We start from the raw sequence: 25,549 nt of genomic DNA on the forward strand, positions 1-25,549 counted from the left end.
TATTTCTTCGAAATAACTTTTATTTATTTACCATTCCTTTTCTCATTCAAAACTTAATACTGTCTTAATTTGGACTGAATGTCCAATTGCTGTTTTATATTTTGAGAATCTCTGTTTACATTCTTTTATTTTTTAGAAAGAATATACGCTATAAAAAAAATATTTGCGTTGCATTTTCTACTTCATTTACTTTTCGAATTTTCTAAATTTCTTTTAAATTCTTCTACCTCGCTTCCCATTTTATTTAAAGAAAATGAGAAAACATTTGTCAATTTCACCTTTAGAAATACTTTACTTAATGGTTGTATAGTCTCATGACTTTTTATTATATATGTAACACTTATAATTTCACCTCATCACTTCACAAATTAAGTGAGCAGTTTTCCGTTATGTGATGAATAGATAAACAGATTCTAAGATACGCGCTCATTTCACACAAACAATTTATGAAACGATTAAATTCAGTTAGGCAATAGAAAGATATTTTTTGATTAATTTAATATATTTTATTTTAAATTGTACTTATCTAAGAACGTCTAGTTACGAATCAACGGTTGCTTTATTATTTTTTACCGATCTTCCGTAATAATGTTAAAATTTTTGCAGAAGAATTAAATGGTAAGACCTGAATGGCTTACAATGTTTAGATGTTTTTATAAAGGTTTGGTTTATATAAAGAATTTAACTTTGTACTTTGAGGGGTTTGACCATACATACATACATACATACATACATACATGCATACATACATACATACATACATACATACATACATACATACATACATACATACATACATACATACATAGCCACTCAGAAGTGGACCCTTGACATGTTATCTATTGTGCTAACACTAACCTCCTAAGAGCTAGCGAGGCAGCTATTCGTACCATTTTTAAAATTTTCGGTATGACTCAGTCAGGGTTCGAACCCGCGACCGAGTCATACCAAGTCGGACGATCTAACCACTAGGCCACCGGAGCAGTAGCATTATCATTTATGGAAACGATCAAATAAAATTGATTACTATCATGACAGTCACGTATAGCATGTTTGCAATAGTAGCAATGTGAAAGCTTATATATATAAAAAATATTATTTAACGAGAAATATTGATCTAGAGCTATATGGCAGTAGAATGGAACAGCTTTCTTGGCTTCCTTGGAAATGTACGAGAACACAGCGGTTGTTAATATTCTGAAAATAACCTTTTAATTTGCATTTTTGGTGCACGTATATCAGCATATGAAGTATGTGTGTCATGCGACACTAACACGTATGAATATTATGCAACTCATCCGTTTTTACACTTAGCATTTATCTTTTTCATGAATGAAACCCGAATAAATACAGTAATTGTCGATTGCCCTTTTACTGTCGCATCATTGCATTGTATCATGAGCATCAGCTTGTGTGTGTGTGTGTGTAGTGATATTTCCCGATGGTAACGTTTTGGCGGATTAACATCTGGCCAAATATGTGAACAACGGATCCTTCCGAAATTATAGGTATTGAAAATAACACACTGCACTTTTTCAGTATTTTTATGCTACTCCTACAGCTTTGTAATAAAAGTAATGAAGAAATTATTCGACATGTATTCACTAATTAATGATTGTCAGTAACTGATTGAGTGAAATTATGAAAATTGATGGTAAAAAAATATTCATTAACTGACTTAACATATATAATAAGCAATGCTATAAAGTTCATTTGAATATTCGTCGTAAAAAAAATATTTTGCTTCGCTGATTGCACTTTGTTTTTCTGTCACTATTCCAGTAGGGCTGTATTTTTATTTCAAAAATGGTTCGGCATTGTCTTCTATTTCACGCTGTACAATGACACGTGCAATTTCCCACTCACTGAAACTATTTAAGCACTGTCCATGGAAACGTTTCGCTTAAAGAAAAAAAAAAACAAGTCTTGCTCCGAGCTTGGTACGATAATTTGCAAGGTCTATTCAACGCTTAACTTAGGTGCAGGACCACTTCGTTGATTTTCTCTTATTTTTCTAGCATGGAATTAAGGCAGTTACGTGTCTGAAGTTTCAGACCCATCGACGATCAGATTTATGCTTGTCTACTTATTTATAAGACTCTTTCTAGAAAATAATAAAGTACCTAATTTCGGTAATATGGTTTGCATAATATAAACTCTATTGTAAATTGTGGATTTCGCTGAACTTTTATTTTTTATCCGCTTTCGAAACTCAAATATTATTGGCATTGTAGAATGTATAAAATTTGCAAGTAATCACAAAAATGTACATGCAATAAACGTCACAGAGTTCAAAGCTGTAGTTGCAATTTCGTCAAATGATACACGGACAGAAATCTGTTGCAATTTCACAAAAATACTACATGGCTATGACTGTCATCAAAATACTACATGGCTAAGACGGTCATCAAAAATACTATATGGCTATGACGGTCATTAAAATGCTATATGGCTAATACGGTCATTAAAATACTCTATGGTTAAGACCGGGGGTGTAAGAGTATCAGTCGTCGTTGCTTCGGTAAATTGCACATTATATGTAAAATACACTGTCTGATCGTTCTTGTTGTCGTCGTCCTCGTGGTAGTTGATAGCTTTTTTGTCTGTATGGCGACATTCTATCGATACGAATTTCTCCACGTTCTCCACGCGAGACATCAACTGTGTTTATGTGAGAAGCAAAGCTTGATGTGGTATCATTTAGGTTACTTCTAAATATTTTTTCTTAATATATCGAGGGTAGCCTATGTATGTTTCTAAAACCTTTTGCTTGATGTTTGGCGCTGTAAAAAAAAAATAATTTTGTTTTACAAAAAAATCATTAAAAAAAACGTTACAGAGATAACAGTAAACACTTGAACTCTTGTTATGTATATCGATACTGTGTGTTTGAATTTTGGTTCATTACTGTATATTCTGTGTTTAGATAGAGGTTGTTTACACGAGGATTGAGTTCTTGATTATGACCTTAAAAGGTTCTAAAAAAAGAAAATGTTTACAGTTTTATATAATACTTTGACTGGATGAATGAGTATTGTGACATGTGTCACGTGGGCATGTAATGTGAAATATATCACGTAGGGATTAATTGCGAACTACGGTTACTGTTAATGAATACACCAGCTGTCCAGTAATACATAAGGCTGGACTTACATTTTAACGATTAATCCACCTATCCGGTAGTTTCATATTAACATTTTTAGCTTTAACACTGCCTTGTCTTGCTTTAATTTCTCAACTTTGGATATTTAAAATTTTTGCCAATGTTTTAATTTAACAATTTTGAAGCAGCCTTTTACTATCTTAATCTCATTTTAGAAACCTTGATAGCAGTACAGAATATGAAAACAATTCATTAAGAAAACAGTCTAAAGTAAATGGAGAGCAAGACACGTCCGAAATGTGACAAAAAACTTAAGTACTGAATTCGCCAAAAAGCAGTTAGTGCAAGCCATGCTATGGGTTTTCTGTAACACAAATTTTAATCTAAAAAAAAAGATTTATTTTACAAATTAGAGACCGAAGAATAAAAACATGCTAATAACTGCATGTCTAAAATGTATCATAACGATGTAAAAACATAAAATATTCCACCATGCAAAAGGTAAAATTTGAAATGCAACAAAAACAATATATTAAATACGTTACGAAGTTCAAAATTCTTTCATCAATTTAATTCTACTGCAATTTGCTACATTTCACAAACTCTGAAGGTATTGCTAGAAAATATCTTGACAATTTATCAGGTTTAGTTCATGTAAAATGTTATACATTATATCACTGCTAATTGTATCTGAAAAAAAATCCTATTCCTTTTCAAGTTGTTTTCAATCCATTTAAATAATGTAAATAAGCAAAAGTGCCTGAAGGGGACCTAAATAATCTAGGCTAAGATTAACATGGTTTTGATGAATGTTATGATAATAGTACAATACATGAAATAGGTGTAAGTTAATGTCTAAGAACGTAAGGTTCGACACAGTAAATAAATAGAAATCACCAAATGATATACATGAAGGGATGCCTTTTTATAACAAGCTTTAGAGTATACCCTTCAACAAAAGCAGTCAGTAAAAACTCTAGAGGAAACAGCATTAAGAGATTAGTGCTATGTCTGGTCGGCCTAGTGTCAGGATAATGTGTCTGGGTTGGACATGATGCTACATGTCTGAGGAATGATCCCGCGGTATTAGACATCACTATAAACTGTCACATTGCTTACATCGACGTGATATGACCTAAAAAAATGTTAAACCTACGTTAAAATCCAAATCACACACACATAGAGTAACTTGTTGCTTGAATGCTACTGTCTTATTTGCCGCTACTGACCTGTGTCGTGCGGATTAAGATTCCATTCCTACTAGTGTAGGCTGCATTCTGCCTACCGTTTCTAATAATCGTACAATTACCTGTGCTTAAAGTCATAATTTTACGTGTACTCTTTTGAAAAGAAGGAAATAAAAAGTAAAAGGTACACAGATGTTGTATCATCCAGTAACATCATAAGTTATAGAAACGAAAAAAAAAAAACAATTCCAGAAAACAATCAAAACGTGTAAAACAAATTGACTAAAACATCAAAATGTCGGAAAGTACTCAAGAGACAAGTGATGTGCATGCTATATGTTTTGAAGATGAGAACAATGTCAAGTGATATTTAACACTTTAGGCAGTGGGGATATTTATTTATAAATTTAAAACATCGACGCGTGTTTCAAAGTCCAGGGATCAACATAGTGGACACCACCGTAGCCACAAGTGATTGCGGTGATGCGGACGCAAGTGATGGCGGTGATGCGGATATATATATATATATATATATATATATATATATATATATATATATATATATATATATATATATATCGGTGTTTTAGAAGTTTTAGTTTTACTGAGGTTTTGCATATGAGAAAGAGCCTTTTCTAAGCGCTTTTGTGACGAAAAAGAGAGAGATAGAGAGAGAATGTAATAATTCAGTATTTATGTGTGGAAGATTGCACACGATTTTATGCATGTATATAACGAAGACTTAGATGATCAACATACGGTCCTTAAAAAAGTCACATCATGTCATGTAAATACAACTGTTTCCCATAGAAATAAACACCTCGTCACAAACAATATCTGAGGTATCGAAATAATTGTATACCTTTACTAGTTTAAAAACTCCGTGTAATTCATAATGTCTACCGTTCGATAGCTTATCATGAAAGTGTGGAGCGTTGTCTGTTTTTCTGTTTTATCTTCCTTTAATTAATGTATCTTGGGGTAATGACTCCATTATTTGTTCCGTAGCCAAATAACGTTCACCCATAGCAATCGCGAATTTTATTTTATTTTTATGTTTTTTATTTAGTTTTCTTTCTCTACGTATAAGATCTATATCTTCTGAGTTTTTCACTGGGTGAATCTGAATTTTATAAAACTGATTTATCGGTCTCCATCATCAAATTCTTAAAAACCAAGGCCACATGCCTTTTTAATAAAGCCATCACATTTTGTTTAAAAATAACAACATGCAATCAATAAAAAAAAAATGTGTAAGTGACAATCAAAGATGGCGCAAAGATTTCATTCCTGACCTACATGCTTACATCTCAGACTGAAATCTTTTAATTTCACCGTTTCTGCTTTACGAGGATTTTATCAGGATGCATTCGATGTTCAACATAGTGTTTGCAAGTATGTAATGGTAGTCATTTTCTTTATCATATTCGCAAGTACACAATGAATTATCTCTTAAATGTAAATCACTAAAGTTATTTCTAATTCTATTATGCAGAATGGACAATTTCCTGTTTCCAACGAAAAATTAGGTATTGACATGCGCCCTTTTTGTCTCTATTTTATTTCTGAAGATGGAATAGTTACTTTTACGTTTGATTTTAATGAATCTGGAAATGAACTCCAAATATGAACAGTGATAAAATGAGTTTCTGCTTATTTCTAGTCTGGCAATACTGCAAGTAAAATAATTCCTATTACTAAGGCTATACACGTTTATTTCACTAACCAGTAGTGGTAATAAGTCAGCAGCATGAGGAATGCCGAGATATTCCGTATACAATTTTATGAAAGTAATTTAGTTTATGGATTTTTTTGTCTATCAGCCTATGTAGACCAACCAGTTTTCTTTCCAATTGTAATTATTTTTCTAATTAGAAAGAGTTTTCTGCCGAACAACCCTCCCATACATACAATTCTAGTAAGAGGTGAATGTATGTTATATATATATATATATATATATATATATATATATATATATATATATATATATATATATATATATATATATATATATATATATATATATATATATATATATATATATCTTAAAGCATCACTATTCTCTATAAAGTGTAAACACTGTAAAACTAATAATAACCTATGGTCTCTTTCAAGTCAAGAACAATTAGGACCAAGGAGGAACACGCTAAAAAGATAAAAGAAGGCTATCAGGTAAAGTAAGTGAAGGAATATAATAAAAATATTTAAAAACATAAAGTTACTAGTATCTAATCCACAATCCATTAACATACAAAGTTCCATAGAAAAAAGTCAAATATAGATCAACAAAATCAAACGGTGGGAAAAAGAAAAACCTTTTTATATTACCCAGACACAGTTTTAATCTCTTAAGACCACTCACAGAAAAAGAATTTAAGTTCTTTTCAAAGATTTTAAACTTCTGTTCCCCCCCTATGATTTGCGATAGAAGTGGCTTTTAAAACGGAAAAGAAGAGTTAAATCTCGGAATGAGACTTAAATCCTACATAGCAACAAAGCTGAAAATAGGCAGATGAGAAATTCCGCATTGAAGCACAAAAATAATTAGGCCCCTCACAAGAGTTTATTTTGCTTACCTTAAGACTTTAATTTCATCTATCAAAAGTAAAATATCGAACCACTTATGCCAAAGAAGCAAACACTACAACTTGAACAAAGAACAAAGTAAGGATTTAAGTCGGTTACAATTTGAACTGACTTTATAAAAGAACCAGCAGATAAAGGGTCTGCGTTCGCTGTGATGGCTCGAGAAAACTATGTCAGAGAAGCATAAAGCAGTTGACTGAGGTCAGACTGAACAAGGAATTAAAAGATGCCGTAACATTTAATTATGCTAAGATAGCTGTAAATGCCATCATTGAAATCTTCTAGGAGAAACATATAGACCTGAAAACCATTGAATATCTTACCCCCAAAACAATCAGAAAGCGGGATAGTCTTTGTCTTGCCCAATATACACAAAGAAGTAAAGTCAACCCGGTCTATTATATTTCATAATGATCAGCCAACCTAAACCAATCAAGAATATTTACTCTATTTTATGGGGACGTCGTTCGAAGACTACTTTGCAACCTTTATCATTCAACTAACTACTATTCCTTGTAATTTAATCATGGTAATTAAACTTTACATATACGGTAGAGGACTGTCAGGTGTTAACTGGCCGAGTTTCTTTGGCGAAAATGGAGATGAGATTTTGTTTGCAGAGAAAATTTCACAGTGATCATTCATTTAAGCTAATTTGTGACAATTTTATTCTTTTAATTTTTTTATACTATAGTACCGTTGTAGTTGTTTAAAAACATCTGAAATTTACTTGAATAATGTTTAATTTTCACGTTCTATTTACTGAAGAAGAAAAGAAAAGAAAACATCTGTTGTGTGATATTAATTATTTCGTCCAGTGCCGGATTTAGACGTGTGTGCGTGATTTGAATTTTTAACGTAGCTTTAACAATTGTTCAGTCATATCACTACGATGTCTACAGTGTGGAAGTTTAGACTGGATTGCATACGTTATATCTATTTATAAATGGTTTGGGGTTGGGTTTTTTTCTTCTGACAAATGAAAATTGACAGACATAATGTAATAATCGGGACTTCGCTGCGAAAAATTTAGAGATATTACGAGATCGGGATGTAGATGAAAAAATACCCCCAAAATCGGAGGTTTTTCTCCCGGCTTCAGAGTTGACAAGCATGAACTGTCCGGTCTTTTGGAATTTCAGTCAGGGATTGAGTTTATTTAAGTCACCAGCCCGGGGCCTGTGCCTAAAAAATTTCTTTTAGCACTGACCAGTGCAGTACATAAACTAATTTATCAGACTGCAGATTCAAGTTTTGAATGTGCAACCCAAATGCGGTCTCCTTCCGTCTGCCTCGATCGCCAATGTTTATGTTTGTATTCGAGGACTGGCTAGTATTGCGTCACGGTACCACGTGATCTGTCGTCTCATCAAAACTCGGAAAAACTCGGCAATTTACGGAATCGTGGTATCTTCCATGCAATAAAATCACTACCTGCTTACGATATTTAAGTTATAAACATGACGGTCGAATTAAAATCTGTAGAGAATTAAATACGTAAAAGGAAAATTTTGATTTCTAGTCTCCTTTAACTACTCACTAGCCAGTGCCTGCTGAAGCATGTAGTTTTCATCAAAAAGTGAGGACCTAAGTAACTTGGCATTCTTCGTTGAAACCACTTTGTTGATGGCATGAATGGCCCCTGAAAGAGTGAAACAGCAAATACGGTGTAAAAAAAAAGTACACCATGCCTATAAACAAAATATCGTACGCTTTAATAAACAAGGTTATTTTTCAAGTTTAAGTGTAAAGGTGCTGAAAACCCATTTTGTAGCATAGCTCTTGTATCTCTTTTATTTTAATATACGATGCCATGTTATTCTTGCAGATTAATATCTAGAAAGAATTATGATATGTAGGTGATAACGTTCCAGTGTTCTTGATCGTGTATGTTCCATACAATTAGTAACCCTGTGGTTTGTAATCTCATTTCGAATTTTATAAGTATTACTGCTTTCATTAATTTCTTCAAAGTGGGTCATGGATGTTGTTGTTGTTGTGGGGTTTAACGCCATTTTTCAGCACGATAGGCTATACATGGCGGCCAGTATTAATGGTGGAGGAAGAACCCGGAAAACCCCGGAAAGAACCACCGACCCACGAGAAGCTACTGGCAAGCTTTCTCACATGCCCACATTGGCTGAATCTTAGACTCGAACCGCCGCAGACAGAGGTGAGATGGCAGTGATCCGTAACGAAGAGCGCTTTAGACCACTCGGCCACTCGGGGCCCCGGGTCATGGAAATAGTATGGAAATAAAAGGGAAACTATTACAAGTTATTAACCAGCGTACAAAGCACATTTATGAAACATCATTTATTGAGAAAGAACATAGAAGTTAATTCTTGATGCAGAACAGTATGTAAATGTTAACCGTAGCTAAACAAAATCTTGTGAAGTACGCTACATTATGAACAGAGTGGGAAGGTATCGATGAAATTTAAAAACTAATTTTCTAACCTACGCGCGTTCGTCTTTATGTATCCCTATCCAGGCATCGATAAATATGAAAAGAAATGTTAACACTTTATCGTTTGCACAGGACAACGTATGAAATTTACATCTGCCCTGGTCGAGTTGATGCTGTCGGGGTTTCTCCCATCTGTTTCTGTAGTTGTCGACTTGTCGAATCAGCGAGGGGCGCCATAAAACCCACTACGGCTGTAATTAAATCCTTGACAGACTTCCACTAGATGAGCAGATTTACATCACAATGGGTGGAAAGTCCACAAGACTGAGTGGACTTTATCTATTCAAAGTAGGCACTAAGTCCTCCGCCCCTCTGCCCACGTCTATTCTATTTATTCATAATAATCAGACAATTGTGCACGCAATTCCGATTCCAAGTGGACATATTCATGCCAGTTTTTATTCGTTCCATGTTTATTCCTATAGGTTTTGATTTTCAGATAATATACATATGAGTAAAAAAAGAATAACGCGTGAAGGTAAATTGATTGCCTCATATGATTTGACAATTTAAAATAGCCACCATCAACAAGCACATTAAAATCAAATGCTACACAGTTACGAAACTATTGACGATTAATGAGATGGACTCACTAGGTAGGCACGTGCGTCATACCCGTGAAGCGTTAGCATCGTGTTGCATGTATAGTAAGTATATCACATTACCTTTAGAACAGTTTTTTCTCGCCTCATTCATTTCCTATAAGGTACATAAATGTAGGTAAGCCATCTCTAAGAGACATTAATCCAGGCCCGGTACAGCTCCGATAGGTTAATCGACGATAAGTATCGGTTGGGAAATATAGGCAAACATACAGACTTAATTCTCTATTATTAAAAAGAGCAACTTGTCGTATGTAATTACCTGTAGGGTGTTTCGTCTGGAATGGTTGTAAATAAGAAGCACAGAAGCACGATGAAGTCATATATTTTGACGATAACAATTATTTTTTTATAGAAGTTTTGCCCAGCAGTACATATTCGGATTGCTAAAGAAGGAGACTCTCTCTCTCTCTCTCTCTCTCTCTCTCTCTCTCACACACACACACACACGCACACACACACACACACACACAACGCTGGGCACGTGCTTTTCTTGAGTCCTATAAAATGACGAACATTTTATACTTTGTACGGTCTAAAACCACTTAAACAGCAGCGAAAATAGCTACAGAAATATTAAAAGCCAATAGCAATGGAAACAGCTATATGAATATCTTAGGCCAACATAATAGTACTGATAACAGCTGTATGACTATTTAAGACCAATTTAACAGTATTGAAAACAGCTATTGGAATATCTAAGACCAATTTAACAGTATTGAAAACAGCTATAGAAATATCTAAAGCCAAACTTAACAGTATTGAAAACAGCTATAGGAATATATAAGGCCAATTTAACAGTATTGAAAACAGCTATAGGAATGTTTAAGGTCATTTTAACAGTACTGAAAACAGCTGTATGAATATCTAAGGCCAGTTTAACAGTACTGAAGCAGCTGTAGGAATATCTAAGGCCAACTTAACATTACTGAAAACAGGTATAGGAATATCTAAGGTCAATGTAACAGTATTGAAAACAGTTATAGGAATATTTAAGGTCATTTTAATAGTACTGAAACAGCTGTAGGAATATCTAATGCCAGTTTAACAGTACTGAAACAGCTGTATGTTTATCTAAGGCCAGTTTAACAGTACTGAAACAGCTGAAGGAATATCCAAGGCCAACTTAACGTTACTGAAACCAGCTATACAAATATTTGTAAAGCCAATTTAACAATACTGAAAACAGCTGTAGGAATATTTAATGCCAATTTACAGTACTGAAAACAGATGTAGGAATATTTAAGGCCAATTTAACAGTACTTAAAACAGTTGTAGGAATATTTAAGGCCAATTTAACAGTACTGAAAACAGATGTAGGAATATTTAATGCCAATTTAACAGTACTGAAAACAGTTGTAGGAATATTTAAGGCCAATTTAACAGTACTGAAAACAGATGTAGGAATATGTAAGGCCAATTTAACAGTACTGAAAACAGTTGTAGGAATATTTAAGGCCAATTTAACAGTACTGAAACAGCTGAAGGAATATCTAAGGCCAACTTAACATTACTGAAAACAGCTATATAAATATTCTTTAAGGCCAATTTAACAGTACTGAAAACAGCTATAGGAATATTTAAGGCCAATTTAACAGTACTGAAAACAGATGTAGGAATATTTAAGGCCAATTTAACAGTACTGAAAACAGTTATAAGAATATCTAAGGCCAATTTAACAGTGCGCTTTAACAGAACTGAATACAGCTATTGGAATTTCTAAGACCAATTTAAACAGCTGTTGGAATATTTAAGGCCAATTTAATAGTACAATTTGACAGTACTAAAACAGCTGTAGGAATATATATATATATATATATATATATATATATATATATATATATATATATATATATATATATATATATATATATATATATATATATATATATATATATATGGCCAATTTAAAGGAGTGAAAACAACTATAGGAATAATTAAGGCCAATTTAACAGTACTGAAAACAGGTATAGAAATATATACGGCCAATTTAACAGTACGATTTAACAGTACTGAAAACAGCTATATATATACGGCCAATTTACCAGCAGTGAAGACGGGTATAGGAATATCCAAGAAGAAGTTTAAAATTATCATTTTACACAAGTATAATGATGCAGGTCTTTTAAAGGACACTACATTGAAATGAAAACGATCAGACAATTGAAAAAAAAATCATAATTATATTTTCACCGTTTATTTCAATTGAAAACTAGGTTGACTGATATTCTAGTTGAAAATCTTTGTCGGAAAAGCAAACTAAATTGACTATTAGAAGCATGTTAAACACTAATATATATATATATATATATATATATATATATATATATATATATATATATATATATATATATATATATATATATATATATATATATATATATATATACACACATACATATACATACATACATGTGTGTGTGAATTTGTTACATTCATGGTACCTTAATTCAATTCACTTATCACATCACATGAATTCAATAGTTTCTCATTTTTATACTGTTATGGTTATACTAAAATTGTATGTTGATTTATCATTCTTGAGGTTAGCATTATTGTTGGTGAACAACATTTGTCCGGTTCTAATGTATACTGATTACAATTTATCAGTCTATAGAACTTTTTCAACTTTAGTTCTTGGAGAAACACTATGCTTTAGGAAAGTATAAGATTTTTTACGATAAAGCGACTTGGACGAATTTGATGTGTCCCAGAGTGGACACTGACACTGGATGATATGCTGGAATTATCCAAAGTTTGTTTTTCATATCTCATGGTTTATCTAATTTGTATGACACGAGTGGGAATAATATATTGTTCTATATCTATTTTTTTTTTGTTGATACAGCGCGGAATGATAAATTGCTGTGCATCTATTTTTATGATACGACAGGTAACAATATATTGTTGTAAATCTAGTTTTGTTTCTTATACGGGACGGAAAAAATGCACTTGAATGGGATTCATTACCTTGATACTGGATTTAAAATTTAAAAGGTTTGTTGATGCTGTAGGCTGACCAAAAAACGGAAATTTATTTCCCAATTACTGAGAATTTAAATGCTGATTCACATTTACTGTCTACTCTCTGTAGTGGGGGTCCCGAGTGGCCGAGTGGTCTAAAGCGCTCTTCGTTACGGATCACTGCCATCACACCTCTGTCTGCGGCGGTTCGAGTCTAAGATTCAGCCAATGTGGGCATGTGAGAAAGCTTGCCAGTAGCTTTTCGTGGGTCGGTGGTTCTTTCCGGGCTTTTCCGGGTTCTTCCTCCACCATTAATACTGGCCACCATGTATAGCCTATCGTGTGCTGAAAAGTGGCGTTAAACCCCACAACAACAACAACTCTCTGTAGTACGGCTTTGCCCTGGTATTCTGGACAACTTGTAAGTGCAGTTTTGTTTTTGTAATTTCAGTTCTGTTTTAATCCATCTCTGATGAAGTGGACGGCATGGAACGTTTATTTAACATTTTGCATACCAAATTTGGACAGGAAATAATTATAAATATTCATAGGATGTTCGATAGAACTGAATATTTAACATTATACATATATAGGAATGTTCGCATACTCATTTACTTAAATGGGCCACGAAGCTTGTCTGAGTGTAAAAGTAAAAGAGAAATAGTGATGGAGTAAGTGGATGGCGGTCCTGTACTCTTGGATTTGGGTAAAATAAACAGAGTCATCACATAGGCATACCATCAAAGTACAGTTTTGGATATGTCCAATATATGGTTTTAAAAAAATCTGGTAAGAATAGAGACTGTTGTGAAAATGTACTTATGTTTATAATATATCTGTAAATGTGTATCAAAGACAGGAAGGAAAAGACGTTGCTACAAAACTGCAAGGCTTGTCCCAAAAGGAAAATGACATTATTACTCAACAATGATCTTTCTAAAAGAAAGAGGATAGCGCAGCTTTTCTGTCTTCTAAGAACTGTCCTTTGGAGATGATAGGATGACATTAAATTGGTTATAGTAACTGAAACATAGAAAGTAATGAACATTAACACGCTGATCATATTCCACGCAAGCAATTATAATAACTGCAAAAATGGAAGGTATAATTCCGTTGAGACAAAAACTCAGTTCAGATTCGTATCATCACCGTTTAACAAACATCACAAGAAAACATGTGTAATAGTGATCAATAATGCCAAAAGCAAACTGTTCTCGAGGAAAAGCAACAAAATTGGACAATGAAAAATACATTTAAATACATTCCATCGAGGCTTTTGCGTGTACCTCAAGTTACTAGGCAGAAAAGCAAAAGGAATGTTTAGCTATGGGCCATTGCATGGCAATAATATATTTCAGATGAACAAATGAAGACCAAATTACATGGAGGTAAACAATTCTTCAAGAAATGCCTGATATTAGAGATAATGGGTATATTCAAGAAGTTGAAATAGAGATTCCAAAACATATCCGTGGGCTTTTATAATGACTATCCATTAGCACCTGAAAAAAAAAAAAAAAAAAAAAAAAACAGAACTAGATGAAAATGATTTACCTCTTATTACAATATAAATTGATCAGCGATTGAAAGAGTAGAAAACCAGCTGTACCTAAGAAATGTGAAATTTTTACGTACAATTGAGTTTGAAACTGATTTGACAAAAAGTTTTCTTTCTTTTACAGCAATGATGGTTGAATTCAAACCACTCTATAAGAATGCAAAATGATAGGTAGCCAGGTATGTTTCAGTATAACTATGGTTCAGCTATAAGATATCAGCATGGTCCAGAGAATCGATGCACATCTTTTGTTTCCGATCTATTTTTGGTCCCGTACTGGTGTCACACCACTATACTTAATAGCGATTTGCAAATTTGGAATTTATAACTGGTCCACACTTGTTATTGAGAGCATGGGATACATAATATATACTTGGTGGACTTCTTTTTAGATCCTTCTATTTTAAAATTTACAAGACGTACAGAACATTCGTTTACGATCTGCTGACATCCAACACCGTAGGCTGATTTCCTTTTTTGTAGGAGCTGAATAAATCCATAAGCGGATTTCTCACTTATTATATGGAGCTGAACGAAATTCTGTATTATGGACATGCGGTCTCATATTTAAAGTTACAGCTTGACATATGCAGTTGCAGAGTCCAGATATCGAATCGTATACCCAATATATGGAGTCCAGATATCGCGTCATATACCCAGTATATGGAGTCCAGATACTGAGTTAAAAACTCAATAAATGTAGTCCAGGTATCGAGTCAAATACGCAGTATATCGAGTTCTGAATTATAATAAAGAGTTGAAACAACCTCTGTAGAGAGAAAAGCAACACATAAAAAATCAATTATGGATTTATATCTTGACCAGAGGTTATCCATCGTCAGGTGATTTATAATATTTCTTTGTAATTTGAACTTCATATATTGGGCATATGGCTTCATTAATAGGGTTTCATTTTTATATATCGAGTTTCATACAGTTCATGTATCAAGGCAGAGACCCATTAATCGGATTACAATATCTTTTTCTCGTTTCAAATAAGGATATTTCATGACTTCATATATCAGGTTACCATGCATATATATATATATATATATATATATATATATATATATATATATCGGGCTTCAATGAACGCAGTATATCAAGATATAACTCCGTATATGAGATTGCATGTCTGTATAGTTCATATGTTTAGCAAAAAAGTGTATTTATTGGGTTATAAACTCTACTTATAAATTTGCTACCCGTTAAACAAAAACGATGTTGATCTCGCCGTTTTCTGAACGACTCAATCATCGGAAGCATGACAAGTCGTCGCTTTTTATCAGTACAAAGGACACGGTCTTATTGCACTTAGATATCGAGCAGCCTTTTATTTGATCGATTGGAATCATCTACGACTCTTGCTGCTAATAACAATGGATAATAGGATTTGCCGATAAAACGCATTTACCTGCTGTCTTTAAGATGTTCCATTGGGACGCAAGAGTAAAAACAATAGAATGCTATCAAAAAAAAAATCGTACGTTGTCGAGTTGAGTGATTAGATTGAAATGCTATACCGTCAGGGCTTTCATAGCGCTTCTTAACTTAATTATGTAGTCCGCTTAAAACTGTATCACTCCGTAATGTTTATGAAATGGAAAAATGCAGCAAATAAACATTTTATTTCAAAGCATAGGTTGAATGCAGTTATTATAAGTTATTTCTACAGGTAAACAGGAAGCAAATTTGATATGAGCTTTTTACTCGCCGAGATGTCTTAAGAAAGCAATTTACACAATCTTTCGTATGAATACAAATGCAAATCAGCTGTATTGTCTAGTAAACAGAGAAAGCCATTAAAATAACACCCATTTTACTTTGAAAATATGTGTAGGGTGAGAAAGACGGTCTTCGATTTTACAAGCATTTGAATGAAATTAAATTTATATTACAATGAACATAAATATAAATCATTAGGAATAAGTTCAATTTGCCCACTTTCCCAGTTGATGCTAAATTGCATGAGTGTACAATCGGACTTCTAGACTGATTTTTAGTTTCTGACGTCGTTACTTATGAGCGAAAATCCAAATGAATTAAGGTCTAGAAAGCACACAAGCCATTTGGACGTTATGACACGGTGATTTCGATTGACTGAAGCAATAGCTAATATAAATAAATTATAGTAATACTATATAGTTCAAATAACAGTATAGTCAATTAAATGTTTAAGACTACTTTATTTATCCTATAGATGTTAAAATTTCTGGAAACATTTAATTGGACATTTTCATTTAGACATGAGATTACCGATCATAATTAGACATGACAATAAGATATCATCCCATTCTTTGAGATTTGTAACACTCATTGTATCCAAAACATAGGGGATACAGTCTAACACACCCCGCTAATTAATAACAAAACATAAGAGATATAGTCGGACATACACCCCTAATTATTAAGTAAACATAGGGATGCGGTCTATCAGTCACTTCTAATTATAAGTAAACATAGAGGATACAGTCTGACATACACCCGTAATTATTAGGTAAACATAGGAGATGCAGTCTATCATACACTACTAATTATTAAGTAAACGTAGGGGATACAGTCTAGCATACACCGCTAATTTTAAAGTACACTAATTTTGGGACATCCACGGCTGAAGCAAATGCATGTTTATTTGACGGTTTGATTTGCATTTTTATTTCAAAATAATGGATTTATCTTTCAAATTTAAATACAGTGTGTGAATACAAAATGTTCAATGTCGATTATTAGCTTCTGATAAATGGCAATATTGAAGTTTTATCAAAATGTTTAAACAGTACACATATACAATGAACTGTCTTGAATACTTTGAGGAGGACATGCAGGCATATTACAGATTGTTTATTAATATATAATTAATTGCATATTTAGACTGGACGCCTAAATTACATACTTGATCTTCATCAGAATATTATCCTCTCAGTTTTCATAATAAATATAGAAAAAAGTCTTACAAACTGTACAATATGTAATCATAGGTTGCGAATTTAATCAGACGCCTGGCAAAACATTCCTCTTGAGACATCAATTTATGTCAGAGCCAACCATTAGAAGACAAATTCAATTTGATCTTTGCGTTGTCTATTCACGGAGTAATTTGTAAGAAAAATAGTTGTCTTTTTCATAAGAGTATTTCAGTTCGTATCATTTTTCTATATGTAATGGTTTCTTAGAGTACCTCACTGCGATTAATCCATACAATGCCTTAGTTCGTTTTATATTTCTTCCCATAATTATGTCACAAAAGGCATAGTGTTACGATTCTAGGTGTTAAACTATCTAAAAGTAAAAAGCGAAACCAAAATATTTGGTAAACAAAAAAAATAATTTATTCATCTATGTTAAAAATTAAAATTTTAAGAGTCACAGTATAATTAATAACCAGATAATCCTTAACACCCTATGACAAGTCCAGGAATATAGAATGGTCAGAATGAATTCCAATAGTCTTGAAATTCCTGATGTACTAAGAGTCTTGACTGTCCTAGCGATCAAATAGTCTTGAATGCCACGATGTACCACAATGATACAATCTAGAATGTCTTGGAATGAGTTCTCGGTAATCCCAAAGTAGTGTTTTAGACCAGATGGCAATGAGCACTTTGTAATTCCAATGGATAATTTAAATTAAAATAAATCTCCTCTCAACTTATACCTGAAGACAACTGTAAATGATTCCATGGACTAACAACGACATCGGAATAGATAACTATTTTCCAAGTCTCCTTTATATACACACCCACTTGACCTACATCGCAACAAATTGTTCTGGAAGAAAAACTACTCATTTCCGCGCAAAATCTAACTAATCTCGAACTCAAATTTAAGTAAACTTCTTGTTTACCATTTATAATTATGTCTAAAAGTCAGGTAGGAAAAATCTCTATTCACAACTCTCAATCATAATCATGATAAAAGCCAGGTACACTATATAAATTAGATATACATAACAATACGTCTTATTTGTGAAACTAATAGAGCGTTTTTATAGTTAGTCAGTACAATTCGTTGAAAACGTGTACCACTTGCAAGTCTGTTGAACGGTTTATTTGCGTACTAATGCGAATAAATATATGTTATGTTTTAATATGTATATGTTATGTTTTAATATGTATATATATTGCTATAAGTCCTAATATTGTTTGTTTATGCCACGTAGTAGCTTTAATTGCAAAAAAGATCTGGATACGTATTTAATCTAACACTGTTTATCTCACGTTCGATATGTTCAGTCAGCAGCATCGTCTCGCACATACTGGAAGTATTTAAGAGTTTAAACTGACCTCCATGTTTATATTCCTTATTCTTCTAATTAAACTTGAATAAATCCCAATTTGTTATGAATTTCATATATAACAAAATATAATATAAGTAAAGTAGTTAGAAAGTGTAAGAAGAGGAGGGGTGTGGATGGTATGTAGTAAATACAAATCAACATCTTTGTTTGGTTCTGCTCGGTGTAAAGAACTCTTGATCAAATGTATAACGACCACAAAATGCAACCAAAAGGTCAAACGCGTAATGACTACCAAATGCAGCCAAATTGTTAAACGTATAACGACCACTTAAAACAAACAAAGGGTCAAAGTTATAACAATACCAAATGTAGCCAAAAACACAAGCACATCGCAAGCACCAAATGCAGTCAAATCGTCAAACGTATAACAAAGACAAATGTTAACGCGTAAGTAGCAGCAAAAGGTCAACGAATAACGAATACCAATGTAACCACATGGACACATGCTTAATTTAATTTTCAGACAGAACACAATGATAGGCATTAAAGAGTGTGACCGATGCGATATGTGTTGAAATTTCGGACACTTCAAAGTATAGACAATTTTGTAGACATGTCTTATTTTTAACAAACGACATGCAAGTCGTGGAAATTGCTTTTGCTGCTTTCAGTTAAGGATAAAAAATATCAAACATTAGATAAGCTTAAACGAAGAAATGACTTCCATTTATCAATGGAAGATACTTGTAATATCAGATTCGCCATTTTTTGAAGCACTCTTGTTCTGATTTCAAATGAAAGACAAAACAGTACATGGATGAAACCACATTCTAGTAGTAGATTTGAATTCAACCTCTCTTAATTCTGCATGTACACTAAGCAACACCTAAAATAATCAGTGTGAATATTTGTCAACTTTCTATTACAAATATAGCTTTTTAAATTTTCTTGACTGCATGAATCCAGTTGGACATACATTTCAATTTGTTTAAGTTAAAAAATAATAGAAAGAATAGCAATTCTCACAAAATAACTACCATTATTATAATTGTAACCACTGTTTACAAATGTTATCAAAATACACAAGAAGGTAGAAGTGTGCAGAAATATATAAGTAGTGCCTTTCTGGTGATATGACTAATTAGTTCTAACTTATGCATCATGATGCGATCTTACCAATCTGAATACTTTTTACAGTTGTTTGCAAAAGAATTTGATTATTAATGTTTAGCAATCCAAACGTTCTACAACATCTTCAACAGACACTGAGATTCGAACTTAGGTATGCCAATCGAGCAAAGGGTCTTCAGAATTTTAACTCGTAATTCCAACAGTGAGGAATAAGAGAAAAGAGTACTTTGACTCTGTAACATGCCTAAAAGTTCCAGTACATTCAAATATTAAGCGTACTAGTTTTCTTTTCATTTGTATATTTATTAAAGTACTTTTATCGTCTGATCCAGAACATTGTGCCTTATTTATTTCCCATGCTGTTTATAAAAGTTAAAACTGGAAACCTGTGATCTTAAATATGAGACAATAGAATACTGTTATAAAAATAACTGAAAGTTCCTCCTTCCAAAATCACATCAAGCCTACTTATTATGTCATACAATCAGTGTATACTATAGAATAATTTTCCCAGAGGCTTATACAAATTTAGACATTTACTGGTTCACAAATATACACACGACTCACCCTCCCCTCACCCCGTCCATACCTTTATGCTAACCAGGAAACGTTGCTACAACTAGACACATTATGAAATTTAGAAACAATGACATATATGATATGTATATAGACAAGTGAGCTTCCTGTATGTTTTAATGAGATAATTGCGTTACGTGGACATATCATGAAATGGAGAATTTTGATCGAGATATATTTGTTTCTTAAAACCAGAATCTGTATTTAATAGTATTTAAAACTGATGTCCAACAGAGGAGCAACTATCTCTGAAAATATGCAATGAAATATTTAAGGAAATTCACCTGACAGTGCTAATAATCACTGAATCGACTTTTTTAAGAAACAAAGTCACAAATGAGACGCCGAAACATCAAGCTTTCCATTGTGTGGAAAGTTATGATGTTTCTCAGCCAACACACAAAACTAAAAGTAGATTGATGATGATCTTAGTTGATTATAATGAGAATCTTAGGGTTTATTTATTACCAATCTTTGTGAACATATATTTATGTTGGCTATGTGCCTTATACAATTAAACGTGCGTATCTTTTCATATATATATTACTTCAGTTTGCAGGATCGCTTGTATCACTGAAATGAGTAACTTGTGAGCGCGTGATTTAACGCAAATTAAACGGCTGTTAAAGACTAGCTGAAATGTTATCTGGAAGAATGCAATTTGGTCGAAACAATGAATGAAGAAAAATCTGCATCTGATATGTTTGGGAATAAATAAGGATTTATGTGATGCTATGCACGCTTTGCACTGTGTAAGTACTGTACATTATAGTTCAGCCTGGTCTCCCGACTTAACTCATCCGACCTGCGAATGATGAAGTCTGTATTTACCTTTGTTTAATTTCGTGTTGGAGAAATCTGAAAATATGCACATGCAAAATAATAACAAAATCAATCATAGTACTTTATAACAGTTAAATAAGTGTCGGGACACCTAAAATGATTTTTTTACATGCATTAATATTTCGTGTCCCAAGATTTACAGCCATTACAGTAGTCAGCAAAAAGACTTAAAAACTGTCAGGTTTATACATTGGCCCGCGGGTAAGCCAACCCCGCTTCTTCCAGGGATTTATTTTTTCCTAAAATATTCGGCTTATACGCATACATACATACATACATACATACATACATACATACATACATACATACATACATACATAGAGAGACAGACAGACAGACATTGAATTATAAATATACACCAGACAGAACGAAAAGTTATATCCCTGCATTCTATAAGACATTGCTTGATAATAGTAGGTAGAATTAATATTTACTACAAATACTATTATACAGATTAGAGAATTATATATATATATATATATATATATATATATATATATATATATATATATATATATATATATATATATATATATATAATTGCAAACATTTCAGTCAATCTCTACGTTTCTGTTTCAGAAGGAATGCAGGTTTGACAGCAGTGACAGTAGGAGGGAGAATGCAGTAGAGCTATCCGTGTATTTGAAAGTAACAAATTAAAACAATGCGTTTGATGTGCTTCTATACCTGATATTATCTCTTGGAAACATCAGGTCAGGTCAAATAATACGTGTCGTGGAACAACATTTAGCAAGATAATAATCAGTTCAAATTTAGCACTGTTCGCTAAATTCCATAGAATAAACATGATTTATAAGTCCACCTTTGTCAATGACATTGATTCGGTGACGTCACAGTTAGATACAGAGACAGATGAAGTGAGCAAAGACTCAGTGACAGTTGAGAGTACCACTGTGTTGTATCAGCCCTGGCTTTACGGGACCATATCAAAGGAACAGTACGAACTAAACAGTTTTGTTCTCTTCGAGATTGTAATACCTTTCATTTGCATCGTAGGTTTAGTTGGAAACTTGTCAAGCGTTGCTTTGTTATATGGCAAGCCCTACGTCAGTTCCTTCTATTTCTTTCTACGCGCATTGACTGTGTCCGATGCAATTATTCTTTTTATAGGCTTGCTACGAAGCATCATTAAAATTATCGACGACTTCGACCCATGGTTAGGAACTCAGCTGGATATATTTTCCTCTTATTTTCTGAACGCCTTTCTTGGTCCTTTGTTTTCTAAAATATCTTCATCTGTCATTGCTATAATGTCTATAGAACGTTTCATGGCAATATTGCGCCCATTGAAGGCTAAGGAAATGATTTTTGTAAAGTATCCCGCGCGTATACTCGCCATCTTAATTATTATCCAGCTTCTTGTACATGCACCAAGCTTGGTATGGCTTCAGGTCATTAAGAATGCAAACCCAAATAATAGCACCTTCAATTACAGACTGGAGTACGCATCATGGGCTGACGTAGACGTTCGAAGATACTTCACATATTTTGTCGCTTTCTTCAACCTCATCCTCCCAGTTGTCATCGTCATTGTCATGAATTCTGGGATCATAATTTTATTCTTGCTTGCAAAAAGAAGACGCCTGGACATGACTACCGTCCTTAGCACAAAGGACAACGAGCAAAATACACTTACAGTGACCCTAATTATCATCGGGTTCTTCTATCTGCTGAGTCTTGTACCAGCAGCGTTTGTGTTCATCATGTCCGCGACCAATAATGACTTCAAAATATGGTGGAAGGAACACTACATGCTTGGACTTATAGTAGACATCAACATTCTCTGCATTATCATCAACTCGGCAAGCGATTTTCTCATCTACAACTTGTCTTCGAAAAAGTTTCGACAGATGTTCATTCAGCGCTTTGTGAGGCCCAGTTGCACATCAAAAGGACTTGAAAGTAGTCCAAGGAAGCAAATATACAACATCAACCCATAACTAACCGCATTATCTATTGCATTATCTGTTTGTTCGTTGTTTTTTTTTTATTGTTTTTTCACCCAAAAAAAATATTTATTTATTTGGGTTTTTTTTCTTTTAAGAAATGCAAGCTACAGATCTCTGTGAATAAGTTATGAAATTGTACTTTTAAACAAGGGATACACTTTTTTCTGTTGAATATCATTTGTTATATAATACAGTTCCAATGGTTCAACTGATTTCATCATTACCACGCATCTACAAACTGTGAACTGTGCATTTAATTACTTATTTAATCGTTATGTCTTTTGTTTGCGCGTAAAATGTTTGATTAGGGCTGTTCCAAAAGTGTTAGAAACATAATTAATTTACATTTGGCATTATGCTGTCATTGTTTACTTTTCATTAATATTATTAGTACTAGTAGTTGTAATACTAGTAGTATTGTTGTTGTTTTTGTTGTTTGATGTTGTTAAACGATCTGTAACTTTAGCTGAAAGAAGTCTTTATCATCCGTTGATCAACGTTGACTCGTTTCTCGCACAAGTCTTAAAGACCAATGTGTTTTTAAAAAGAATTCATGGAATGGTACAGACTTTCAAATTATTGAGAATTATTTCGTTTCTCATTCCCAGCAAATATGCGAATATAATTTGTTTCGAACCTAGAGTTTAAATGAAGTAAGGGAAAGAAATGAAACCAACAATTTAAGTTAAATCAACAAACATGTTCGGATTGAACAGTCTTGAATAATTCGGAGAGGACGTGCAGTCATAGTACGGATTATTTATTATTGTTTACTTAATTGAATAAATAAACTGGAAGCTTGAATTACATATTTAAAAAGGAATTTTCATCAGAACATTATCTTTTCAGTCTTCATGATAAATATAAAAAACAATTTACAAACGTCAAAACATGTAATCTGAGGTTGCCAATTTAATCAGGCGGCTGGCAAAACATTCCCCAAGAGACTGTAAAAATATGCCAGAGCCAATCAATAGAGACGAATTCAATTTGAAATTTGAATTGCCTATTTTCAGAGTAATTTTTAGAAAATTAATTGTCTTTTCAGTGATTACATCATCTAAGTGCGATTCGGCCTTCCAATATATGTTTTTTTTTAAAAATGTATAGCATCATTTTTTTCCTTCTATATTGTATGTTACAAAGGCATGGTGTTACGACCCTAGGTCCTAAACTATGCAACAGAAAGGAACGAAACCAACATGTTTAATAAAGTCGACAACAATTGTATTGATCTATTTTTAAAAAATGAAACTTTAATGGACAAAGTACTTGTGTATTGAATCAGAAACAACCCCAAATGTCCTATTAAAAGTCCAAAAGTATAGAATGTTCCGAATGAATTTCAATACTCATGAATGTCCTTATGTACCATAATGATGCAATCCAAAATTATTGCAGTATTTCACTGTACATTAAAGTACTACATGAATATGTGTCTATCCAAATCAAGAATAATAACAAAAATATAGAAATAAAGTGTGCACAAAAATAACCAAAACGGAGGAATCAAATAGTTCTTGTACATTTCGGATATACGAAATACTAGGTGAATACGTTATGGTGATTATTTCGTCATGCCTGCTCAAAGCAACGGATAAAATATTCTTGGTACTTACAAGTTTTCAGTACACTCATAAATTAACTCGACGGTTAGCAAAACCAAGGTTAGAGTAAGTGCTTTCGTTTTCCCTATGTCACCACCAGACTATATACGCTCGACCTAAAACCCATTCTTCTTTAAAAAGTGAACCAGGTCCAATCGAAAATCAGTACAATCACATGAACACTCTTATGTGTGCAACCCGAGTTGCGTTTTCAAAATATCATCGACAATGAATGTAACAAAGATGTTTTTTATCCTCAGTAAAGCCGTTTCCCTAAACCTAATCAATGTGATCTGGATGATCTTTTGGAATTTCATAGTAGTATTAGAATGGTTTTAATCGTTAAAACTATGAAGAATGAGTTGGGGGGGGGGGGGAGTCGGGGTGTTGGTGGTAGATAAGAACTACAATGTCGAACAAAAAATTGAAACTTGATAATTGCTGTTTTAAACAATGTCTAAGTCGTCTGTGACATTTCAGATATCTTGGAATCAATTTGCATATTTCACAGGTGGTAACCTCCAGAGATAAATTTGTGTATGCAACATCAAATCAAATATTCATGTCTCAGATGGGGTAAGGAGACCACATGCTAGTTTGGTACAATATGTAGCAAGATTATATGATAAAATCTATTTTAGACCCATTCCGATGTGCTCCGACAAACAATGGACACGCATGTGTTTACTTAAAGTGTTTAATAATGGTTGAAATA

At 33.1% G+C, this 25,549-nt stretch overlaps 1 protein-coding gene across 1 annotated transcript; it reads left to right on the forward strand.

Moving 5' to 3' along the window:
- The first annotated feature begins 22,063 nt into the window (after window positions 1-22,063).
- LOC149805864 (uncharacterized) lies at window positions 22,064-23,218 on the forward strand. Its single transcript, XM_089934895.1, has one exon. It carries the CDS (start codon window positions 22,064-22,066, stop codon window positions 23,216-23,218), a length of 1,155 nt encoding a protein of 384 aa, XP_089791021.1.
- Window positions 23,219-25,549: the final 2,331 nt, after the last annotated feature.

The sequence above is a fragment of the Sinohyriopsis cumingii genome, chromosome 2 (genome assembly GCF_028554795.1).
Source record: "Sinohyriopsis cumingii isolate HCF-2022 chromosome 2, ASM2855479v2, whole genome shotgun sequence".
Taxonomy (NCBI): domain Eukaryota; kingdom Metazoa; phylum Mollusca; class Bivalvia; order Unionida; family Unionidae; genus Sinohyriopsis; species Sinohyriopsis cumingii.